This window comes from Ursus maritimus, unplaced genomic scaffold (assembly GCF_017311325.1).
Source record: "Ursus maritimus isolate PB19 unplaced genomic scaffold, ASM1731132v1 scaffold_33, whole genome shotgun sequence".
Taxonomy (NCBI): Eukaryota; Metazoa; Chordata; class Mammalia; order Carnivora; family Ursidae; genus Ursus; species Ursus maritimus.
The window spans coordinates 1,946,772-1,969,126 of record NW_024425897.1 but is presented as its reverse complement, the minus strand read 5'-3'; the positions used below and the strand labels follow the sequence as shown (position 1 = coordinate 1,969,126).

At 50.2% G+C, this 22,355-nt stretch overlaps 1 protein-coding gene across 1 annotated transcript in view; it reads left to right on the top strand.

The window, feature by feature from the left end:
* The window catches only part of PI4KA (phosphatidylinositol 4-kinase alpha), a 119,620-nt gene that overhangs the window by 77,027 nt on the left and 20,238 nt on the right, over positions 1-22,355 (top strand). The window contains exons 24-35 of the mRNA XM_040619547.1: positions 3,818-3,888; positions 3,976-4,100; positions 5,228-5,309; positions 5,555-5,638; positions 6,777-6,866; positions 9,292-9,411; positions 12,073-12,165; positions 13,390-13,546; positions 13,784-13,911; positions 19,861-20,019; positions 20,428-20,579; positions 22,025-22,132. Of these exons, the coding sequence (XP_040475481.1) occupies positions 3,818-3,888; positions 3,976-4,100; positions 5,228-5,309; positions 5,555-5,638; positions 6,777-6,866; positions 9,292-9,411; positions 12,073-12,165; positions 13,390-13,546; positions 13,784-13,911; positions 19,861-20,019; positions 20,428-20,579; positions 22,025-22,132 (1,369 nt within the window). The remainder of the gene's footprint in view (positions 1-3,817; positions 3,889-3,975; positions 4,101-5,227; positions 5,310-5,554; positions 5,639-6,776; positions 6,867-9,291; positions 9,412-12,072; positions 12,166-13,389; positions 13,547-13,783; positions 13,912-19,860; positions 20,020-20,427; positions 20,580-22,024; positions 22,133-22,355) is intronic.

The window sequence follows — 22,355 nt, the reverse complement described above, 5'->3', positions numbered from 1 at the left end:
GACTGCTAGGAAATTGGGTGGGTGGATTTCTTTCTGCGGAGTTGGCAAGGAAAGACAGTGTGAGGGTTTTGCAAGCTCCCCCTGCTGGCAGTGCGGGGAAGGACTGGACGAGGAGGGTGGAGGTGGAAGAGGCAGGCAGGCAGTTTGTACGCCAGGAAACCTCTTCCACTGGGGCGCAGGGTACAGGAGAGGGGCCCCACGCTCAGAGGGTCCCATACACATGCCCCAGGACCACTTGGGGGTACAGTAGAGACACTGTTAACTGCTGGCTGAGCTGTTCATTGATTTGCTCCCCTCGTCTATCCACCCATTGTCTGTTTAACAGCTATTTTGTGCTAGACAGTTGGGTTACCCTGAGTTTCTTTGGTTCAAGGAGGAGGGGTAAGCAACAAAAAAAATTGAGACTGCCAACCCTTAGGGGCCTAAGAACCTGCCATATTTCGCCAGCCTCCTAATGAGAATATCTATAGACAGAATCAGTTAACTACCTTTCTAAAGCTCAAATGTCATCCTCTTCTGAGCTCTGTTTTTCTGTTGCTGTGTCATAAGAGGAAATTGTGGAAAACAGTATGGAGGTTCCTCACAAAGTTAAAAATAGAGCTACCCTATGACCCAGCAATTGCACTACTAGGTATTTATCCGAAAGATACTAACATTGTGTTTCTAAGGGGCACATGCACCCCAATACTTATAGCAGCAATGTCCATAATAGCCAAAATATGGAAAGAGCTCAGATATCCATTGACAGATAAACAGATAAAGATGCGGTGTGTGTTTGTGTGTGTGTGTGTGTGTGTGTGTATATATGTATATATATATATATATATATATAGCAAAATAAACCAGAGAAAGACAAATGCCATATGATTTTACTCATGTGGAATTTAAGAAACAAAACGATGAACATAGGGGAAGGGAAGGTAAAATAAAATAAGATAAAAACAGAGAGGGAGACAAACCATAAGAGACGAAGAACCTCTAGGAAACATGGGATGCCTGGGTGGCTCAGTTGAGCGTCTGCCTTCGGCTCAGGTTGTGATCCCAGGGTCCCAGGATCGAGTCCCACATCTGGCTCCTTGCTCAGTGGGGAGCCTGCTTCTCTCTCTGCCTGCCGCTCTCCCTGCTTGTGCTCTCTCTCTCTCTCTGAGAAATAAATAAATAACATTTTTTTTTAAGTTTAAAAAGAAAGAAAGAAACTCTAGGAAACAAACTGAGGTTTGCTGGAGGGGAGATTCATGGCGGGATGGGGTAACTGGGTGATGGGCATTAAGGAGGGCACTTGATATAATGAGCACTGGGTGTTATATGCAACTGATGAATCACTAAATTCTACCTCTGAAACTAATAATACACTATACGTTAACAAAATTTAAATAAAAATAAATTTTTTGAAAAGAGGAAATTAAATTGCCCTGGGGACTGATGTACACTTTACAGACACTTAATTTTGACAGTGCATTGTACTCTTCCGCACGATTTCCAAATGGGTTGTTTTTGTCCTGAGTATGGTACTTAGGGTTAAGCCAATAAATATGTACCTACTGAGTGTACTTTCCTCTTACTTTCTCTCCTAAAACATGGGAGGTGGGAAGATGTCTTTGGAGATTTGTTATTGATGAGTTTTCAGAACCAAGCAGGAGAGAGGTTATAAGAAGCATCTAGCAGCCCGAAGGGGATGGCTGGCACCTCCTCTGTGCAGGTGTGAGCCAAGCCTCCATGTGTTCCTGCTGTGTAGCCTGCCAGCTGCCTGGTCAGTCAGTACAGACCGAGACCAAGGTAATCGCAAGCTAACTTTAAGCACAAACAGGAAAGTGGCTGTTTTTAAGTAAAAATCTCCATAGAGGCTACTGCATGATCATCATTGACATCTGACCACTATCTGATGGTTTTTTATTAGGAACTTACAGTTTCAGTTTCCGAAGAGTTACATGAAAAGATATTACACTAAGCACACCCCAAACCAAGATTTCACCTACTAAACCCAACTTCTTTGAGATCAGCCTTTCCCTTCTGGGGCATCTGTCCAGGTCACCCAAATCACTTTCCAGGTCTGAGAGCTTCAGGGGCCCATTTAACCTCATGACAAACACATATGTGATGTCTCTTTATGTTTCAGGCTCTGGCTGAGCCTGAGGCACAGAGGTACAGTGCCTGCCTAGTGTCTCTGCCCAGCTGACCTTGCAGCCCTATCATTTAGCCACCCCCAAGACGCTGCGTAACTGGGACAGCACTGGAGGGCGAGTGGCATTTAATGACATCAGCACTGTGATGCTTGCTCCCCGCTGTTGCCTTTTTTTTTTTTTAAAGATTTTATTTATTTATTTGACAGAGATAGACAGCCAGCGAGAAAGGGAACACAAGCAGGGGGAGTGGGAGCGGAGAAGCCTGATGTGGGGCTCAATCCCACAACACCGGGATCACGCCCTGAGCCGAAGGCAGACGCCCAACCGCTGTGCCACCCAGGCGCCCCACCCGCTGTTGCTTTTTAAAATCTGCTTTGCACCCTGACAGCAACAACCACATCTGGTGCTCGGGTCTTGGTTTCTAAACACCATCCTGCAGTAAAGGGAGCCAAGGCTCCAGGGAAAATACAGGATTAGCCTAGGACAGCTCACAGTGCCAGAAAGGAAGATCTTGTGAAGGGAGCGGGGGGAAGAAGAAGAAAAAAGAAAAAGGAGAGGAAGAAGAAGAAGAAAAGGAAAGGAAAGTCCTGTGGGCATGTCACAAGGACACGAGAGCCTGCCTGAAAGAGCTCCTAAATGGCCAAAGCCCGAACAATTTGAGCAACAAAACAAATAACAACAGTATAGGATTATAACCCAGTGAAAGAAAGAAATATCCATGAGTCTGTACTGATTAGATGGTTGAACAAATGAAACATGGGGAAGAAGGGACAGGCCTTCCTAAAAGAATTCCAATTACTAAAACAAGAAAGAGTGAAGAAAATAGAAAATCGCAGTAAGACCAGAATACCTGCTGCAGGCAGAGCCCACTGACAGGTGCGAAAGCCAATGGGCAACATCTTAAAGAGAAATGACATGTCTGCATAAGCTCAAAGTATCTTCCCCAGAGCATTTCTCGGTGACTGTGGTGTTTTTGACTTACACCCACATTCTCTTTAGGAGCTGCTGCTTAATTCCCCTCCCCGAGTGTGGGCTGGATGCAGTGACTGCCTTCTGAAGAGTAGAGCATGGAAAGGGAGAAATAGTAACTGGCCAGTGGGAAACCTGGCACACACCACTATACCTGAGCAATCAAGGTCAGCCTCGCCAGCAGTAGGAGATACTGATTTCACACCCCCCACCCCACGATATGACAAGAAGGTCACTTCACCTCTGTGGGATTTCCCTAAAATCCTGTAACCTTAGTCTAATCATGAGCAAGCATCAGACACACCTAAACTGAGGGACATCCTACAAAATGCCTGTGCTCTTTAGAAGTGTCAAGGTCATGAAAGGCAAGAACAGACTGGGGAATCAACACAGATTGTGGCAGACTAAGGAGACCTGATTGGCAGTGCCGCATGGCATCCTCATTGGATCCTGGGACAGAAAAGGGACATTAGTGGGAAAACGGGAAATCCGAAAAAAGCCTGAAATGTAGGTAAGAGTATTGTATCGCTGTCAGCTTCTTAGTTTTGACAAAAGAACTACTAAAATCAGGAGAAGCTGGGTGCAGGGTATGTGGGAGCTCTGTGCTCTCTCTGCCATTCCTCTTTAGTCCAAAATCTTTTCCAAACAAAATATTTTGAAAATAGCTGGGATTGGTCCCTTTCCCTTGATGCTCCTGACCTGTGGAAACCTCCTCCTCGTTTCAGGGATGATGCAGTGTGTGATTGCTGTTGCAGACAAAGTATTTGATGCCTTCCTGAACATGATGGCGGATAAAGTAAGCCTTGTCGGGGCGTGTGTGTGTGTGTGTCTGCCCGAGGCACGTGGAAGGCACCTGTTGTAGCTGTCTCTTCTGAATCTCCAGGCTAAGACCAAGGAGAATGAGCAGGAGCTGGAGCGGCACGCGCAGTTTCTGTTAGTGAACTTCAACCACATTCACAAGAGGATACGGAGGGTAGCGGACAAGTATCTGTCTGGTCTGGTGGATAAGTAAGCTCGCTTGCCTTCTGATGGCCTGTGTGTGTGTGTGTGTGTGTGTGTGTGTGTGTGTGTAAACTTCTCGATTCGGAATGTAGGGAAGAACCATTCTTACACTATCAGTGCAGAAAAATTGGAGTCAGAATTTAAACTCTCAGGTGGCAATGCAGCCTCCCTCAGGATGTCATGGAATTTGCTACAGGGTCTGAAGTTTGGTCCTGAAACCTCCACTTATTCTGAGCTATTGATGTTACTTACAGTGCATCTCCTGACAAGGGGTGTCACCTGCCTGTGTCTCTGCATCCCACCCTCCTCTGCTGCAGGGCCTCTCTGGGCTCACTCTGGGAAGCTCACAGCCATCCTAAGTGACATCTCCCACCCCAGAGCCCAGTCAGAGGTGCCTGGTCAAATCAGTGTCTTCCAGGCTCCTCAGAGAGGAAGGAGAGCCCACATGGATCCTTTTCCACTCCAGGCTCTCTGTGCTGGGAGCCAAACAGACTGTCATGGGACACGCCCCCACATGGATGAGAACCCTCAGAGGTGGGCTGGGCCCGCCTGTCTGCCGTATAATGGCCAGAGGCAGCAAACAGCCATGCTGGAGGTGCTGTGTGCCTGGTCTAGGCAGGGCCAGAAAGCAAGTGCAACACACGTATGACATGTGTCTGAGCTGGACCTCCTAAGCAGTGGGCCACGATGAGTCCCAGGTGTGCAGAGTTGGCTCCCCTCAACACTGACCACCGCATTTAGGAGCAGCTTCTTCTCTTTGCCCCAGGGTGTCATGCAAATACCACCATTTTCTATTTGTGCCATCACATGAAAACATTAAGAAGCCCTGGTCAAAAACAGGGAGGGTCACTTTGGGGAGTGAGGGAGTGTGGCCTGACCAATGTATAACCAAGACGATTGGTGTCTGGTTGAGAGCAGGTCACGTGGAGTCATGCTTGGGCCCTGAAGAGTGGGACTGGGGGTGTTTCTGATTGAGTACCCTGCTTAGGAGGCCTCCTGACCTCCTCTGACCCTCAGCTGGGCAATAGGAGGTGGGGCTCCTACCTCACCCCACCCCACCCCACCCCTCGAGGCGGCACTTTAAGGAGCTGAAGATTTGGCTCCCAGACCCTGAGACATGGCTCTTGGTGTAGGTTTCCCCACTTGCTCTGGAGCGGGACAGTGCTGAAGACCATGCTGGACATCCTCCAGACCCTGTCACTGTCGCTGAGTGCTGTGAGTGTCCCTGCCTTAAGCCTGAGCCTAATTTATGCTACAAGTGGCCACATGGGGGGTGGGGACCCCAGATCCCACCCTGGCCTTTCCCAATGAGCTGCAGCAAGTTTGGAAGTCCATCACAGACCAGACAAGTATGGGGAAGGGAAGCAAACACACTGCTGCCCAGTGTGAGCTGGAGGCCCAGCTCTGCAGAGGTGCGCGGGGAAGGCGGTTTGGAAGAGGGAGGCTTGTTGTGTTTTCAGGACATTCACAAGGACCAGCCATACTACGACATCCCTGATGCCCCCTATCGGATTACTGTTCCGGACACCTATGAAGCCCGAGAGGTAGGCTGGCAACCATCCCCTTATTAAGGGCCATTTGCATTGCCCTCTCCAGTGTCAGGGCCGCGCGTTGCACACATTGTGTCATTTGGTCCCCAGCAGTTTGAGGTGTGAGCACTGTGGGCCCCAGCCCACAAGTAAGAAAGGCTCGGTTGTCAGGGTCACACAATATGAGCGCGGTGCTGACTCACTCCCAGGTTGGTCTGCCTGCCCGGCCTGCTCCTGCCCCTAAGCCGTGCTGACTCTGTGCCCTTTCTTGGCTCAGCTACCTGTCAGTTCATAATGTCTCAAAGCTGCACAAGCAAGCATGACTGTCAGACGAGCTTCACTGCTGTGAGGTGTGCAGACTCTCATTGTGGTAGTTGAGTAACATGACTTCGGCTTTGTGCGGCACTGTGGGAAATAGATGGAGGAAGTAGCTCCGGGTAAGGAGGATGTGCTGTGCGAGGTCTGACTCGGAGCCCTCGCTGCGGCAGATCGAAGCTCAGCTGAGACCTGGGGCCGGGTCATGTTCCAGCCTCGGGGCCTCCAGCCATACCAGCTGCCAGCAGGAAGTTCCCCACACGGTGATGAGGCCCCCACAGTGGCCGTGTGAAGCACTGAGTGTAGACCCTGCCACCTTACGCCAGGATTACAGACCAGGCTGTCTGTACCCCTACCCAGAGCCTTGGGGTTGGAACATGATCACTGTAATCATTTGCTAGGGTTGCCATGACTAAGTGCCACAGACTGAGTGGCTTAGACAACAGAAATTTATTTTTTCACAGTTCTGGGGCCTGGAAGTCTGAGATCAAGGTGTCGGCAGGGTTAGTTTCTTCAGAAGCCTCTTTCCTTGGCTTTTAGATGTCTGTTGTGTTCTTGTGTCCTCACGTCTTCCCTCTGTGCCTGTGTCCGAATCTCCTCCTTTTTGGAGGACCCCAGTCAGATTGAATGAGGACCCACCCATACGATGCCATTTCACTGTAATCACCTCTTTAAAGGCTCCATCTCCAAATGCTGTCACATTCTGAGGGGCTAGGGCTTCAACACGTGGGTTTTAGGGGGATGCACTTCAGCCCCTGACAGAAGCTAACTACAGTCTAGCTGGCATCCTCTGACAGCCCAAATACACTGACCTCAGCTTGATTACACCCTCTTCCAGAGCATCGTGAAGGACTTTGCTGCGCGCTGTGGAATGATCCTGCAGGAGGCGATGAAGTGGGCCCCTACAGTCACCAAGTCCCACTTACAGGTACTTCCCTGAAAGCACCAAAAAGCAATTTTGTTATGCTCCTTCCAGTGATCCAGAGAGCTTTAACAGACACAGCAAACCTGAAATACAAATAGCACTAGTGTGAATAAACACAGACCAAAAACATTAGTCTAGTGCCTAAGAATAACAGAAGCCTCAGAGGCTGCTCTGGGTACACCTTGGGGGGTAAGGGTGCTGGTCGTGGGTGAGGGGGGCAGGTGCAGTGGGATCCGTGGGCAGGCGGGCCCAGGGAACCTGGCCACTCACACCAGTTAGGTGCCAGGTTTATGGTAGGACTTGGGGCTGCTTACAAGACGGGCAGAGGCGACATGATGCGCAGGGAGGCCTGGCAGTCCAGCCGCAGCGCCTCTGCCAAACGCCGGAGCTGGGGTGAGGCTGCTGTCCCGGTGGAGCCCTGTCCAGGTGCATGTGGAGTGGCATGTGAGCCTTTTCAGACCAAAGCACTGGCTCGCGAGCACAAACAACTGCAAGGTGAGCCATTGTTCCGGTCAAGCAGAGATGGACCAAAAATACCACAATATGTGAGAGGAAAAAGTCACCTCAAAAGGGATGAAAGATAAGAAAAATCCCAGTAGAAGAAATCTGGCTTAATAGAAGGTGCATCAAGAGAAGCGTGTCAAGTTGACCTCAGCAACACTCGTCAGGATAAACCTAGTTCCAAAATGTTTCTGGGTCTGGAGTCCAGGAAGGACAGAACAGCTAGCCCCAAGAGCCTTGGAGGCTGTTTGGAAATGCATTTTGCAAGAGCCCAGTGGCGGTGCCTAGCACCCTGTACTGTTCCTCCTTCCACAAAGGTGTTGGAGCAGTGAGGTTAGAGCAATTGGGGAAATGAAAGAAAAAAAAAGGAACCCTCCATTAGGCACCCAGCAGCTAAGCTGCGCAGAGGTGGGCCTTCTTTTTTTGTTTGTTTGTTTATTTATTTGACACAGAGAGAGAGACAGACAGCGAGAGAGGGAACACAAGCAGGGGGAATGGGAGAGGAAGACGCAGGCTTCCAGAAGATCAGGGAGCCTGATGCGGGGCTCCATCCCAGAGCCCTGGGATCACACCCTGAGCCGAAGGCAGACCCTTAACAACTGAGCCCCCAGGCACCCCTAGAGGTGGGCCTTGTAACTAGGCCATGCCTGTAGCTTGACAGCTGTCAGTGTCTAGTGGAAACACTGGTACTCTTTAGGCTGGGGCACTTTCTCAAACTGTTCATCTTTAGGAAATATATATATATACTTTCTCAAACTGTTCATCTTTAGGAAATATATATAGGTTCACATGGAGGAGAGGGGCCTCAGCTCCCCAAGGCTAAGGTCTAAAGAGGGGAAGCCCCCTTTCATTTCTAAAAAGGTTCATGAAACAAAAGCCTATAATAGGGAGAGCTATGTATTTCTTGAAGCGTGGCCTGGGAAGGGAGTGGAAGATGCAGAGGTTTGCACTGGTCTTGATGCTTCTACCAGACCTCCCCTTGGTGTTGCCCCAAGCCCTGTTTCCCTTCCCCCTGCACATCTAGTCCATCTGAACCCCACCCCACCTGCCATCCGGCCCTCACTGCCCAACCGTAGTGTCCCCATCCTGCCTGGGCTTCCTGTGGGCAGCCTCAGCCTGTCCTGAACCATCCTCCCTGCCGCCCACCATGGCGGGCCAGTGTCTGTAGCAAATCTGCCCAGCGCACCTCCCCACTACCTCTGCTCATTAGCCATTCCCCATCACCATGGGGTCCATGGTTGGGTTTTGGGGGCTCCATGAACGCTCCAAAACCAGTGACACAGTTTTGTAAGTCAGTGCTCGTGCACTTTCCTGAGGGAAGTCCTGTGACTTCCCGCCCTGAACTCCCTCACCCGGCACACAAGGCCTTTCGAACCTGGCCTATCTCTGGCCCAGGCTTGCCACCTACCATCTAGCCCCTTGTGTTTGCTGCTTCTGCAGTGCTGACCCCTGACCCCTGATGGTCCCCAGAGCAGAAGGCCTTTTCACATCTCCCAGCCCTGCCAGGTGTCCCTTTGCCCCAGCATCCCCTCCACCGGTTGGCTGGGCAGACTCAGGTCCTTGCTCTGCCTTCCTGCTGCCCGTCAGGCTGCCCCTTCACAGCAGGGCTGCTCTGGAAGGAGACCTGCCCGCATGTTGACAGCAGGACCAGGACTCTGCCGCTCTGTGTTCTGGGGAGCACGGCACTTGGCCGGGGGCAGATTGTCAGCAAGAATGTGCTAAAAGAATAAGCGGTCCTCTCACGTTTGGTGTGTGTGCCGGCCACTCTGGGTGAATCATCCTCGTTCACACATGAGCAGTAGCCTGTCACAGAGAGGGCTTTGACTGACTGACGTTCCCACAGCAAGGCACGGACCCAACGTCGGAACCAGTGTTTACTCCTTCACATACCTTGAAAATAAAACAGCCCTTTTTTGTCTGACTTCAGGAATATCTGAACAAGCATCAGAACTGGGTGTCAGGACTGTCCCAGCACACGGGGCTGGCCATGGCCACCGAAAGCATCCTTCACTTTGCCGGCTACAACAAGCAGAACACCACTCTTGGGGTATGTGTGCGTCTTCTGGGGAGCAGGAATCTCCTTCAGCCCTGGGAGCCGCAGGGGGAGGGAAAGACCAGAGCTGATGTGGCGCTTTTCCCAAAAGCACCTGGGCCCCCACGTGTCACACGCGCAGCTGTGCTGGCAGTCGGCGGATCAGAGTCCCAAGTTCAGACAGAGTTGGGCAGTAGAACATTACTGTGTTTTCTTGATTCATTAATGATATCAGATTTGGATTTCTGTGTATCCACAAGGAAGGAAACTGAGCTCTGGGAGACATGGTCAGCATTATCTTACAGCCATGTTGATTGGAAACATTCGCTGGATTTTCCTGTTTCGGCCGGTGCCAGAGCGCACGTGCATACGTATCTTCAGCTTTGTCTTGTTCTGCTCAGGATTCCTTTAGAGTATTTCGTAGTTAAATCAAAGTTTAGTAGTGAAGCAACAGACTGACAACAGGTGATCTGTCTGGCAGCATTGCATGGTGGTGTCTCCCAGACTTAGGGCCTAGCACAGCGTCTGTCTGTCCCAATCAGGTATAGCTGTAGGCTTCTTAACTCTGTGCTTCTTAACTCTCTCAGGACGGGGAGGTGGGGAGGCTCCCACCTGTCTTTTAAGGACGTGATAGGGCAGGGGTACAGAGGCTGAGCACCAGGGAGGGAGGATGGCCCTGTGACTTCTCACCATGGCCATGACTCTCAGTGGGAAGAAGGGAGTCCATTAGGCAGAACTGAGGGCCCTCAGCCTCTGTGGTGGGCCTGGGGAAGTGCCAGAGGTAGCCAGTGTCTTCTCACGTCCCATGCCCTCCTTGGAGCTCTCACCAGAGGTCACTCCATGTTCTCTGAAGACACCAGCGTCTGCAGACACAGCTAGCGCACCCTCGGCTGACAGGCCAGGCCCACTGGCATGAGATGAGCTCCCTGACCTGGGTCTCTCCACCACTTGGAGGACACAAGCAGAGGCCAGAATTGGGGACTACTCAGAATGCATTTGACAACTCCTGGTCCTCTTATAGGCTCTAGCCACCTGGCTTGTAAGAGGTCAATTTTGCCTAAAAGATTTAAATCTGTTTCTTTAGAAAAAGAGATTTAGGTTTGGTTTTCCCTTTTCTGTTTCCAAAGAAGAAAGAATATATTCATTGGTGTCTTCTGACTGTTGGTTGTACTGGAGATCCTGGCCAAGCTGCCCCTGCTCCATGAAAAGCACAGAAGCATTCTGGCCCCCAGAGTGACCTCTCCCCATCACATGGCACTCAGGGAAGCACCCCTCCCAGGGGGCTGTTTCAGAAGCATGATTACAGGCTGGTGGGTTGTGCTGCATCGAGACTGTCAAGAAAGCCCTGCAGGGTCGTTCTCCACGTCACAGTGCACCAGGCACGTGAGCCGGAGCAGTCAGAGTAGTTACCCAGAGGATGGAGGTGGCCTGCACTGCGGCCTGCCAATGCAGTTGCTGCCTGAGCCTGAACGCAATTCTGCCTGGTGAGAAGGCCACTGTTTTCCCCATTTTGCAGGGGAGTATATTCAGGCTAAGGGACAGCAAGCGACCTCTCTAGGGCCTCATAGCTGGTTGGTGGCAGGGCTAGGTTTCAGTGCAGGCCTGCTTGATGCCACAGCCCACACTGTCTCCAAAAAACATAAAGCAATTTTACGTGGCCTTTTGAAAAATAAACTAGCTTAATAATTTTAGGAGAACATCATGTATCTTTGTTCTTATGGTTTTTTCCCCCAAATTTCATATTTTCTTCCCCTGACCGTCTTTCTACCCAACCACTTGCTCCCTCCCCAAAAAAACAATCCCTCAAAATTCAACAGTTGAGAGATTCATTTCCCCAGTAACATCCGTATGTCAAGAAGTGGATAGGTTGTGTTGGCTTGTAGTAAAAGGTGCTAAAGGGAAATGGAAAGGGGTCATCCTTGGTGCATGTTCATAGTCTTAGACGATGCTGGGCAGCACGATAGCTGGAGAGCATGGTAGCAGTGACCAGCCAGGGTTAGGGAGAGCAGTCCTCAGGACTCCAAGGGATGGGAGGTGGGCTGGGGTGCTGAAGCTGAAGCAGAGGAGGTGGGAGGCGTGATCTGCAAATACTTTCCCCTTTCTGTGGCCTGCCTCTGTACTCAAGGGTACGCCCCTTTTGTCTTCTGCTGTTAGACCCGCATTAGACCGGTGGCAGCTATTGGGTGTCTCTGAGCCCCTGCTGGCTTTTGCTTACTCTGACACCATGCTCTCAACCTCACCCTTCACCATCTTCAAGTCACATTCACACACCAGCACACACTCACAGAGGAGACAGCCCGGGAGCACTAACTTCACAGCATTTTCATTGTAGGTTACGATGATTTTCACAATGATCTGGTGATTATGTCTTTTGCAAAGGTCTGCTCACCACTGGGGATGAAAGCAATCAGGGCGGGAAATTGAAGCTATATCACAAGCTGCCTTCCAGAGAAAATTTTTCATACTTTTAAGATTTTTTTTCATCTTTTTTCCATGGGACGTATCAGACTGGAGGCTGTTCTAAAGTATTTTGTTTTATTAGCTTGCTAGCACTGAAGATTTTTAATAACCCCTGGATCCAAACTTGACTTCTTAATTGGACTTAGACTTAGCCATGGTGAACATGAGAAAAACATATGGCAATGGCCTGAAATAATTCTTGATATCTGTCTGTAGGCAACTCAGCTAACAGAGCGCCCGGCCTGTGTGAAGAAAGATTACTCCAACTTCATGGCATCCCTGAATCTACGCAACCGCTACGCGGGCGAGGTACTTCTCCTGCCCTTGTGTCCCAGGGCCGTCGAGGTGTCCTCTTGCTCTGATGTCAGTCAGCTCCCACCCAGTGGAAAATGCACTCGGGGTCTGGAACTCGGTCATTTTAGGGGGACTTGAAAGCATGGGCCCTGGGCCTCACCAGCACCGTCTGGAGCATGTATGTGGCCACTCACCACTGCTGCAGGAGGGCGATTCCACATACACACACTCCCGCCATGCTGAAGCATCCTGTTTCTCGGACTTCTTTTTTTTTTTTTTTTTTTTAAGTGGTAGCAAACATTTGTTGAGTGCCGTGCACTATCGGGGCAGTTGGTGAGGTTTATGTACTATTATTCCAACGTTACAGATAAGGAAACTCGAAATAAAGTAACCTGCCAAGGTCACATAAGCAGAGCTGGATTGGGAACCACATCTCACCATGAGGGCTTTCTCCCACCATGCCACACTTTAGCTCGGCCTGGCAAGTTACTTCACCTCTTGGGGCCTCAGTTTCTGAATCTATAAAACACAGAAGCTCGTCTACACCATTTCAGAGGCCCCTGCGATTCCATCGGTGCCTCGTCTAAGTGGGGTCCCCCCCTCCGTACGACTTCCTCATTCTAGCAGTTGCTCTTTCTCTTCCTGTGGGCCCTCAGCAGGGGGGCCCCTGGTCTCTGACCCTAGACTGCCACTGACCCTACATTCCCAGGTGCTGGGAATTGCTCTGAGGGCCTGTTCCACCTATTTTGAACACCCCGGTGGTGGGAGGAAGTCTGTCTTTGACAGTAGGTTTGATTTTGGAAGGAGTCAGATCCTTTCTATATAGTCAAGTCTGGTAGATAAGAGAGCAGCATGCTTTTGTTGGGGGAAAAAATGATGTGCAACTTTAAGAATAGTGAGGCTGGTCTTCTCGTTTGAGTCATTAATTGACTCTGAAAGAACTGTATTTAATCAGTCCACATCATGCAACCCTACTGTGGTTCAGACCCCGGATTCAGTGCTGAATGTAAAATTGGCAAGACCAGGTCTCTGCCTTCAAGGACCATCTAGAATGAAGGGAATGCCAATATGCATTGCTAAAAGAGAAGTTCCCCCAAAGTGTGAGCAATGGTAGCTTCATTGAAATGAGCCTGTCACTCTCTACACACACAAGCTCTCGTTTGAGATAGTGACGCTCTGGTCAGGCCTTGTCCGTGTGCGTGGATGACATGTGCCTCTTGACAAGTTTGCTTCTTGCAGGTGTATGGAATGATTCGGTTCTCAGATGCCACAGGCCAGATATCGGACCTGAACAAAATGATGGTCCAGGAGCTGAATACAGCGTTAGACCTCAGCAGTCCTCCGCACTACACGCAGGCTATGTTCAAGCTGACAGCAATGCTCATCAGCAGCAAAGGTAATGGGCAGAGGCGCCGGGGGCTCTGGGTTTGTTTGGAAATGAGTGTTTACCTTTGTTCTCCTTAGTGAGCGGGGGCTCCCCCAGTAGAGATCTGTGTGGTGTCTCTCAGGGGTAGAAGTAAACAAAAGACCATCGTTGGCCCACCTGGTGCTCTGTCTTGTTTACCTGGGGAGGCAAGCAAAGGGTTCAGTCTGTGTTTAGTGCTTTTTCTGAACAGTATGTGTCTGGTTGCAGACTGTGACCCACAGCTCCTTCATCATCTGTGTTGGGGTCCCCTCCGGATGTTCAACGAGCATGGCATGGAGACTGCCCTGGCCTGCTGGGAGTGGCTGCTGGCTGGCAAGAACGGAGTGGAAGTACCGGTAGGACACTGGCTATGTTCAGCTCGTGAGGGTGGGGCTGGTGAAAGAAGGAGAGAGCTTGACCTGGCTGCTCAGCTGACAAGCTTGGAAACCCCAGGCGATCCCCTCACCCTCTGGGCCCTCAATCTCCTTATCTGTAAGATTGTGATATTAATACCTGACCACTGGCCTGTCTCAGAGATGACAGGGAATGTATGTTAAAAGGATCCTACCAGGGGCGCCTGGGTGGCACAGCGGTTGAGCGTCTGCCTTTGGCTCAGGGCGTGATCCTGGCGTTGTGGGATCGAGCCCCACATCAGGCTCCTCCTCTATGAGCCTGCTTCTTCCTCTCCCACTCCCCCTGCTTGTGTTCCCTCTCTGGCTGGCTGTCTCTATCTCTGTCAAATAAATAAATAAAATCTTTAAAAAAAAAAAAAAAAAAAAAGGATCCTACCTGCTCCTGGAAGTTGTTGTTTCTCAAAAGCTCAGTAGAGGGAGCCATTTCTCTGAGAGTGGAACACATGGGCCATGATTGGGAGAAGTCCTAGTTGTCCACAACCATTTCTCTTGGCCTGCTAACTTTGGGAGGGGCAGTCTTCCTGATATCCATATTTCTAAAGTTGCTACTGGAGGAGGCCCCGAGGCAAGGTCATATACGTCCTTTCAACTGATTGGGTGAATATCTAAGAGCTGTTGTATTTTTCAAAGATCTCGTTAATTTTTGTAACAGGGAATTTGGCATTTTTTCTGTGTTTCTAAAGATGACTTGAGATAGGTGGTCAAAAGGGGGTATTTTCTTTTTCTTGTTCCAAGGAAAATGGAATATTTCCAAAGGTAGAATTAGAATGTTCCAGGCAGGTGCTGGTGGTGGCAGTAATCATCATACCTCACGTTTGCCTGGATGTTATAACTGCATGGAGTTTTTTTGGGCACACCATTCAGAGTTTGGGGAAATGTTTTGGTCCAGTTGGCTTCCATGGGAAATTACCTGGTCAGGAAGAGGCACTGATGGCTGTCTCTCAGAAGAGGGAGTCAGCTGGGGCTCTGGGCTCACCAGTGCCTCCTGGACCCTTTCTCTGTGGAACTAAGGTAGGCCCTCGGTTTTCAGCCTGGCCAGGCAGCTCACATCAGGGAGCATGCAGAAGGGCCTATGAGAGTCCTGTTGCGGCCTGTAGGGGCTCTGACTCCAGGGCAATGCTCCTCATTTATATAATGAGAATAATAGCACGGGCACCAATGACATAGAGCTGAGATGGAGATTGAATGGCTTAATTCACCTCACAGGCCAGGAACAGTACCCAGAACATAGCGATCTGTTAGTAAATACTAACGCTGTTGTGATGGTGGCTGTTATCATTGCCAGGTAGAAGATTCTGCACTGACAGCGATCTGCCATTGTTGTCATATACAGCCGTGTGCCCCTTCTTTGGTTTTCATCTATTTTACTGCTGCATATGTTATATGCCTTAGAATAGTGTTATTTTTGTTCTAAAAGTCAAAAGCCAGGGCGCCTGGGTAGCTCAGTCAGTTAAGCATCTCACTTCGGCGCAGATCTTGATCTTGGGGTCCTAGGTCAAGCCCCACGTCAGGCTCCTCACTTGGAGGGGAGTCTGCTTGTTCCTGTCCCTCTTCCTCTGCCCCTCCCCCGCTCATGCCTTCTCTCTCTCTGTCTCTCAAATAAATAAATAAAATCTTTAAAAATAAAATTTTTAAAAAGTCAAAAGCCTTTCAAAGAAATTAAGAAAAGGACTTTTTTAAAAGCCTTATGCATTTGTCCAGATATTTTCCATTTCTCACACTCTTCAAGTCTTCCTGTAGACTCAGATTCAATTGTTCTCTTCAGCCCAAAGAAATTCCCTCAGCATTGCCCGTAGTTCAGCTCTGCTGGAATAAATTCTCTCCGCCTTAGTTCATCTTCATTTTTTATGCATATGGATATTTTTCCTGGATCTAGGATCCTGGGTTTACAGGTTTTTTCTTTCCTTTTGTCGCTTTTAGCATGTTAAGTACACCTATTGTCTACTGGCTTGCATTGTTTCCAGGGAGAATTTAGCAGTCATTCTTATCACTGTTCCTCAGAAGGTGCTATTGTTTGTTTAGTTTTTCCTTTTGGCTGCTTTTAGGATGTTTCCTTTCATCTTTGATTTTTAATAGTTTGACTATGATATGTGATTTTCTGTGTATTTGTCCCCTTGGGGTTTATTGGGCTGCTTAAATTTAGAGATTTAGGGTTTTTCATCAAACTTGGAAAATTAGGCCAATATTTCTTTAAATATTTTCCCCCGTTTCTCCATCTTGTCTCATTTGGGGATTCTAATTACACACACATATGTTGGTGACTTCATATTGTCCCACAGATCATTAATGTTCTCTGCAGTGCTTTTCACTTTTCTGTCTCTCTCTCATTTCATTTTGGTTCATTTTAATTAGTCTGTCTTCCAGTTCACTGCTTTTTTCTGATGCTTTATTCCTTCTGTTGTTAAGCCATCTTATATATATTTTATCTCAGACATCATGATTCTCAGATCTAGAATTTCTGTTTCTGTTTGATAGTTGGTATTTCTCTGCTGAGATTCTCTGTGTCTTCATCTAGTTTTTCCATCTTTACCTATAAATATTTGGTTGTATTTAAATATTTATTTTAAAATCCTTATCTGGTCTGTTCTAGTATCAGGGTTATCTGTGGGACTGTTTCTGTGGGTCGCTGATTTTTTTTTCTTTAGTGTTTCAAATGTTTTTGTGTGTTCTAGACTTTGTGTATAGAAAAGCAGTGGAGCCTGAGGAGCATTGCTGTTTTACTTTCCTAGAAAATAGGCCTTTCTTTTGTTGAGTGACTAAAATGAGGGTCACTGACGCCTACCCCTGAAGGGTCAGTCTGGGCAAAAAGATGGATTCTTCCTACTTTTCACTCCACCTTCACTTCCCTTTTTTTCTGCCCCATCAAAATTAGAAGAGGGGTCATGAAAGAATTTTTATGCCAAACAAATTGCTGTTTCATTTGGGGTCTTTCAGACTCTGATCCAATTCCCCTGCCCCTGCCCCTGCCATCAGCAGTAGCTCTGCTGGCTTCAGGTCTCTCAGCCTTGACAGGCCTTGTCCACTCACTTGTGTCCAGACCCAGCACTGGTCCATGAGCTGCTAGAGCTTCCTGCTTCCCGGTAAAGTCTCTGTAAACCAGTTCTTCGTGGCTTTTTCATCTGACACTCCTCAGCAATCCAACAGATAAGACTGGTTTTTTTCATATCCTCCAGACCATTCTTGCTGTTCACTTGGACTGAAGGCCATCTGTCTCCTCACACTCCCTGTCCCTGCCTCTGTAAGGACCTGTTGTCCAGGCCCAGCAACATTTTGGGAAGACTTTTAACTTTTGTTTTTCTGTCTTTTGTATTGTTGGCTTCTGGTTTTTAATTGTTTCTATTATAAAAGCCATGTATGTTCACGACAGAGAAGTTGGAAGATAGGAGTGTAACAAAAAAAACCAAAAATCATTCTTAACTCCAACTTTAGAGACAATTGCTGATGGTATCCTGATGTCTTCTGCATTCCTGGAGAGAGAGAGCTGTGAGTTTGTTGGGCTCATCTCAGCATGAAAACCCTTTTTGTGAGAGTCTGGGCCTGTATCCCACTAAGATGGGAGAGACCTCTGATCCCTTGGTATGATGCTCAAATTCATGACCCAAAACAAATGAACTAGCCTCCACCCACCTGCCTCCGAATCTCTGTGAATGCCAACTTAGTTCTTCCCTCTGCTCAGACAAAATCCTTACCACCATCCCTGATGCCCCCTTTTCCACTTCCCACAAATGATCCTCAGAAAATCCTGTCAGATTACCTTTCTACCTTTAAAGTATATCTAGAAACTGACCACTTACCAGCATCCCAACGGTTTCCTCCTGGCCCCAATCTTTTTCATGTCCCCTCAACTAGCAAGGCAGCCGCTGGCCTCCCTGCTTCCACCTGGGCCCTCTCTGCCTTCTCCACACATACACAGAGTGAGTCAGCAAAATATGGGTCACATTAGGTCCCTCCTGTGCCCCAGACCTGTCAGCGCTGCCCATGCTCACTCAGAGTAGAAGGCACACGTACTTCTACGATCTGCAAGGCCCCTCTGCCACCTCAGCTTCGTCCCCCTCTTCTCCCCTTGCCTGCCCTGCTCTAGGCACACTGGGGTCCCTGCTACCCCTGCCCTCCAGGCATGTTCCTGCTTTAAGCTGTTCCCTCTCTTGGCCATGCTTCTTTCAGGCAGCCAGAAAGCTGCATGCCTCACTCCTACATCTCTCCTACAACTCGTCTAGAATGTCACACACATACATCCATTTGTTCTTCCAAGCCCCTTCATGGCTCTGTTTTCCCCTTAGCTTTGATCAGTGTCTGATATCTATATCTTACTTCTCTTGCCATCTGTGGCCCTGCCGTAGACTGGGTGGGTGTTTGTCTCGTTCACTGCTCCATTCCCAGAGCCTGAAGGGGAAGCAGCCAGGCCCAGAGGCAGCTACCAGATGTGCTTGTTCAACACAAGAGTGGGCGTGCCGCTTTGCTGTGGCTCATCAGCCCTGGAAGCCCTGCGGTTTCTTCCTCTAACATAAAACTTATATCTGGCTGCAGGAAACAGAAACTGGGCACAGTTCCTTGACCACCAGGGGCTATCCTCCTGGTGTCAGGGACAGCTCATTTGTATCGTGGCTCGTGTCTGCGACTCTTTCACCGTGAGCAAAGTCCCTGAGGACTTTGTCCTCACCTTCAGGACCTCCAGATGGCTACTGTGCCTCAAAGCAGGAAGGAGGGCAGAGGATGCCAGCTGCCCTGGCCTTCACCCAGTTGATGCCCACCTGCTGATTAGTGCTAATGAGAAGCATTGGCCACCCTAACCAGCAGGAGGCTGGGTGAGGGTACCTGTGACTAGTCACTTGGCCTCCATGAATAAAACCAAAATAAAGAAGGAGGGGATGGATACTGGGCAGGGAGCCAGGGCATTCACCCCAGGCACCAAGCTTCAGTTTCCACCTCTCTGCAGCGGGTCTGTGTACCCTTGAAGGAGCTGCCAGGTATTGTTGGACCAAAAGGGGAGGCTGCTCCCCTGCAGAGCCACCCGGTGGCCACTGCAGACTCAGTTTGGCTCCCGCAGCTATTCCCTGGGCCTGGTTAGGGGCATGAAGGTGATGTGCAGGGTCTGTATGGGGTCAAGAAAAGGAACTGGGCTCCAGAGCCAAAATCCAGCCCTGCCTTTGCCAGATTAGAGGCCCTGAGCAGGTGACCTCGCCTCTGCAACCACAGGTGCTTCACGGTTATTAGGAAGATTCAACCAGGCAGAGCCTATTAAGGGCCCACCCAGCACTAGGCCCGTCCCAGGTGTGCTGACGCCACAAAGCAGGAGGCCAGCACCTGGCCTAGTGATAGTTCAAGTTTTTTGGTAGAAAATGTCTGAGAAGTTAGATCATAGGTTATCTTTATTTTTTTGTTCGTACTTTCCTTGGTTTTCTAAAAAAATTTTTTTAAGATTTTATTTATTTATCCAAGAGAGAGCACGCGAGTGAGTGCATGAGCAGGGGGAGGGGTAGAGGGAGAAGCAGACTCCCTGCTGAGCAGGGAGCCTGATGCGGGACTTGATCCCAGGACCCTGGATCACCACTTGAGCCAAAGGCAGACATTTAACCAACTGAGCCACCCAGGCGCCCCAGTTTTCTAAATTTTGTTCATTAAGCATGTATTCTTTTTTTTTTCCTGAGGGGTGGGGAGGGACAGAGGAGGGGAGAAAGGGTGCCTTAAGCAGGCTCCACCCCCAGCACAGTGCCTGACACAGGCTCGATCTCAGGACCTTGAGATCATGACCTGAGCCCAAATTAAGAGTCTTAACAGAGCTTAACCGACTGAGCCACCCAGGCGCCCCGAGCATGTGTTCCTTTTATAATCAAACAACAGTGAGTATCTTTCTGTGCTTCGCAGACACTAACCATCATTGCATACTTGCAGTTTATGCGGGAGATGGCAGGGGCCTGGCAGATGACAGTGGAGCAGAAATTTGGCCTGTTTTCCACGGAGATAAAGGAAGCGGACCCCCTAGCAGCATCAGAAGCCAGTCAGCCCAAACCCTGTGCCCCCGAAGTGACCCCTCACTACATTTGGATTGACGTATGTGCTTTCCCAGCTTCTGCCCACTATAGCTGTGAGGTCAGGGGTTCCCCCTGGGGCCAGTGTCCCAGTAAACACGGAGCTCCAGGTTTTAGACTGCCTTTCCTGGGGACGGGGGAATGGCTATTTCAGCCTTCTCCCCAGGCCCTTGTTGGACTCATTGTGCTTCTGCTAAGACCCCTGCCCGCCCTCTTATTGGCCCAGAGCCCCACGTCAGCCGGCTGTGCGGGTGTGCGGGTGGGCTGGCTGTGCGGGTGGGCTGGCTGTGCGGGCGGGCGGGCGGCTGTGCCGGCTGTGCGGCTGTGCCGGGTGGGCGGGTGGGCGGCTGTGCCGGCTGTGCCGGTGGGCGGGCTGTGCGGCTGTGCGGGCCAGGCCCCAGCAGGGCAGCATGTTCTCCTTCCCACTCAGTTCCTGGTGCAGCGGTTCGAGATTGCCAAGTACTGCAGCTCTGACCAAGTGGAGATCTTCTCCAGCCTGCTGCAGCGCTCCATGTCCCTGAACATCGGTGGGGCCAAGGGGAGCATGAACCGGCATGTGGCGGCCATCGGGCCTCGCTTCAAGTGAGGGGCTCCCCTCTTGTGGTGGTGGCAGGGATGGGGTGGGCGAGGTTTCTGTCAGAGTTGCTGGTGCGGTGGGCCCTCTGCACGGGAGGTTACCACACTTGGTTTTTTTGTTTGTTTGTTTGTTTTACCAGAAACTGATCAAGCCCTAGTACATGCAGGGCCCCTGGGAAGGGATCTGGATAGAATGATCTGGCCGGCCATGCCCTTCCGGGGCTGAGGAAGTCGATCAGGGTGCTGTCCACAGCAGGGGGGCTTTCAGGGAGATGGTTCACTCATGGACCTGGGGCAGCCAAATATTGGGCAGCCTTTCTAAATTAGTTGGGGATGGATGGCAGCAAAAGGATTCTGGTGTCATAGTGGTTAATAGAAAACAGCAGGTGGTGTGGCAGAGCTCAGGTGTGACAAGCTCAGAGTGGGGGGCTGGCAATGACTTTGGCCAGGTCCCTTTACCCCTCAGAGATGTTCACAGAAAACTTCTGATCATGCTGATTACACCAAGTCGATTTTTGCCAAGTCCTGTGCAAAATACCAACCACACCAAGGGATACCCCCTTTTGGAGGATATGTGGCCTAGTAGGGAGGCTTAGGCTTGGTGCTACAGTCAGGGGTGCTATGGACACAGCAGGCAGGGTCAGTCTGACGTGAGGAGGGCCTGCAGATGCCTGGGTGGTCAGTTGGAAGGAGGGTGAGGGGCCCCCTTTCAGGGCATGCTACTCCTGCCTGTACCCCTTCCTGCTGCCCACTGCCAACACCATCTCTTTCTGCCCCTCCCCTGAGCTCCAGACCCATGTTCCTGCAGGCCCCGGGCACCCCCTGGGATGGTGCTTTTCAGACCACCATGGGGATGGGCTAGTACTCTTTTCCCTCCATTTCTAGTCCATCACAGAGCTGTACCTTTATAAACTGCATAAGAATAAATTACTAGAACAGGCTTCACACTGGCCCCCCATAGCGGTGTGAAATTGCTGTAAAATGAGTAGGTACCGCCTCTTAGTTTCTGTACTGCCTCATCACAGACCAGCACCATCTGTCGATGCCCATTGAGTAGCCCTGGCCTGGCAGAAACCAGGTGCTCTGCAGATTGCTTTTTCTTTGAGCTTGAATTAGGTGCTCTACCTTTGTAGTAGGTGACTGCCCTCAGAAGGTGGTTTGCAGGTGGTCTGCAGACAGACAAACTTCTGGCCAAGGCGGATAAATACGCAAGTTGTTCGTTTAGCCCCAATTAGAGTGAAGGTTAAAAAAACAAAGCCAAACAAAAAACCCTTTCCTAAAACATGTCTGGTACAATAAACCTGAGTGGCAATCACCTGGCTCGTGCCGCAGTCCTGGCCTCCAAGAGACGTGGCCTGAGCCCAAGGGCCGCGGGGTTCGCGCAGGAGCTGGCCACTCCTCAGGCGTTCCTGAGTGGCGCGCTCTGACTCGGCCCCGGTGTTCTCTCGCAGACTGCTGACTCTGGGGCTGGCCCTCCTGCACGCGGACGTGGTCCCAAACGCAACCATTCGCAACGTGCTTCGTGAGAAGATCTACTCAACCGCCTTCGACTACTTCAGGTACGCCCCTAGCTATGCCGCGCGCAGGCGTCCCACATCCCCAGAAGTCGTGGCACCAAATGGGGTGGCCTGATGCATGCGCGGCCCTCCTTGTTCGGCAGCTCTGCTGGCCCTGGGTTTGCAAGTGCTCAGCCGTGTGCTGTGTTCCCATGTGCGTGCTTAGTTAGCGCTAGCCTCCCTATGCAGCGTACACACGTTTTCCCCCAGTTCAATTGACTGAAGA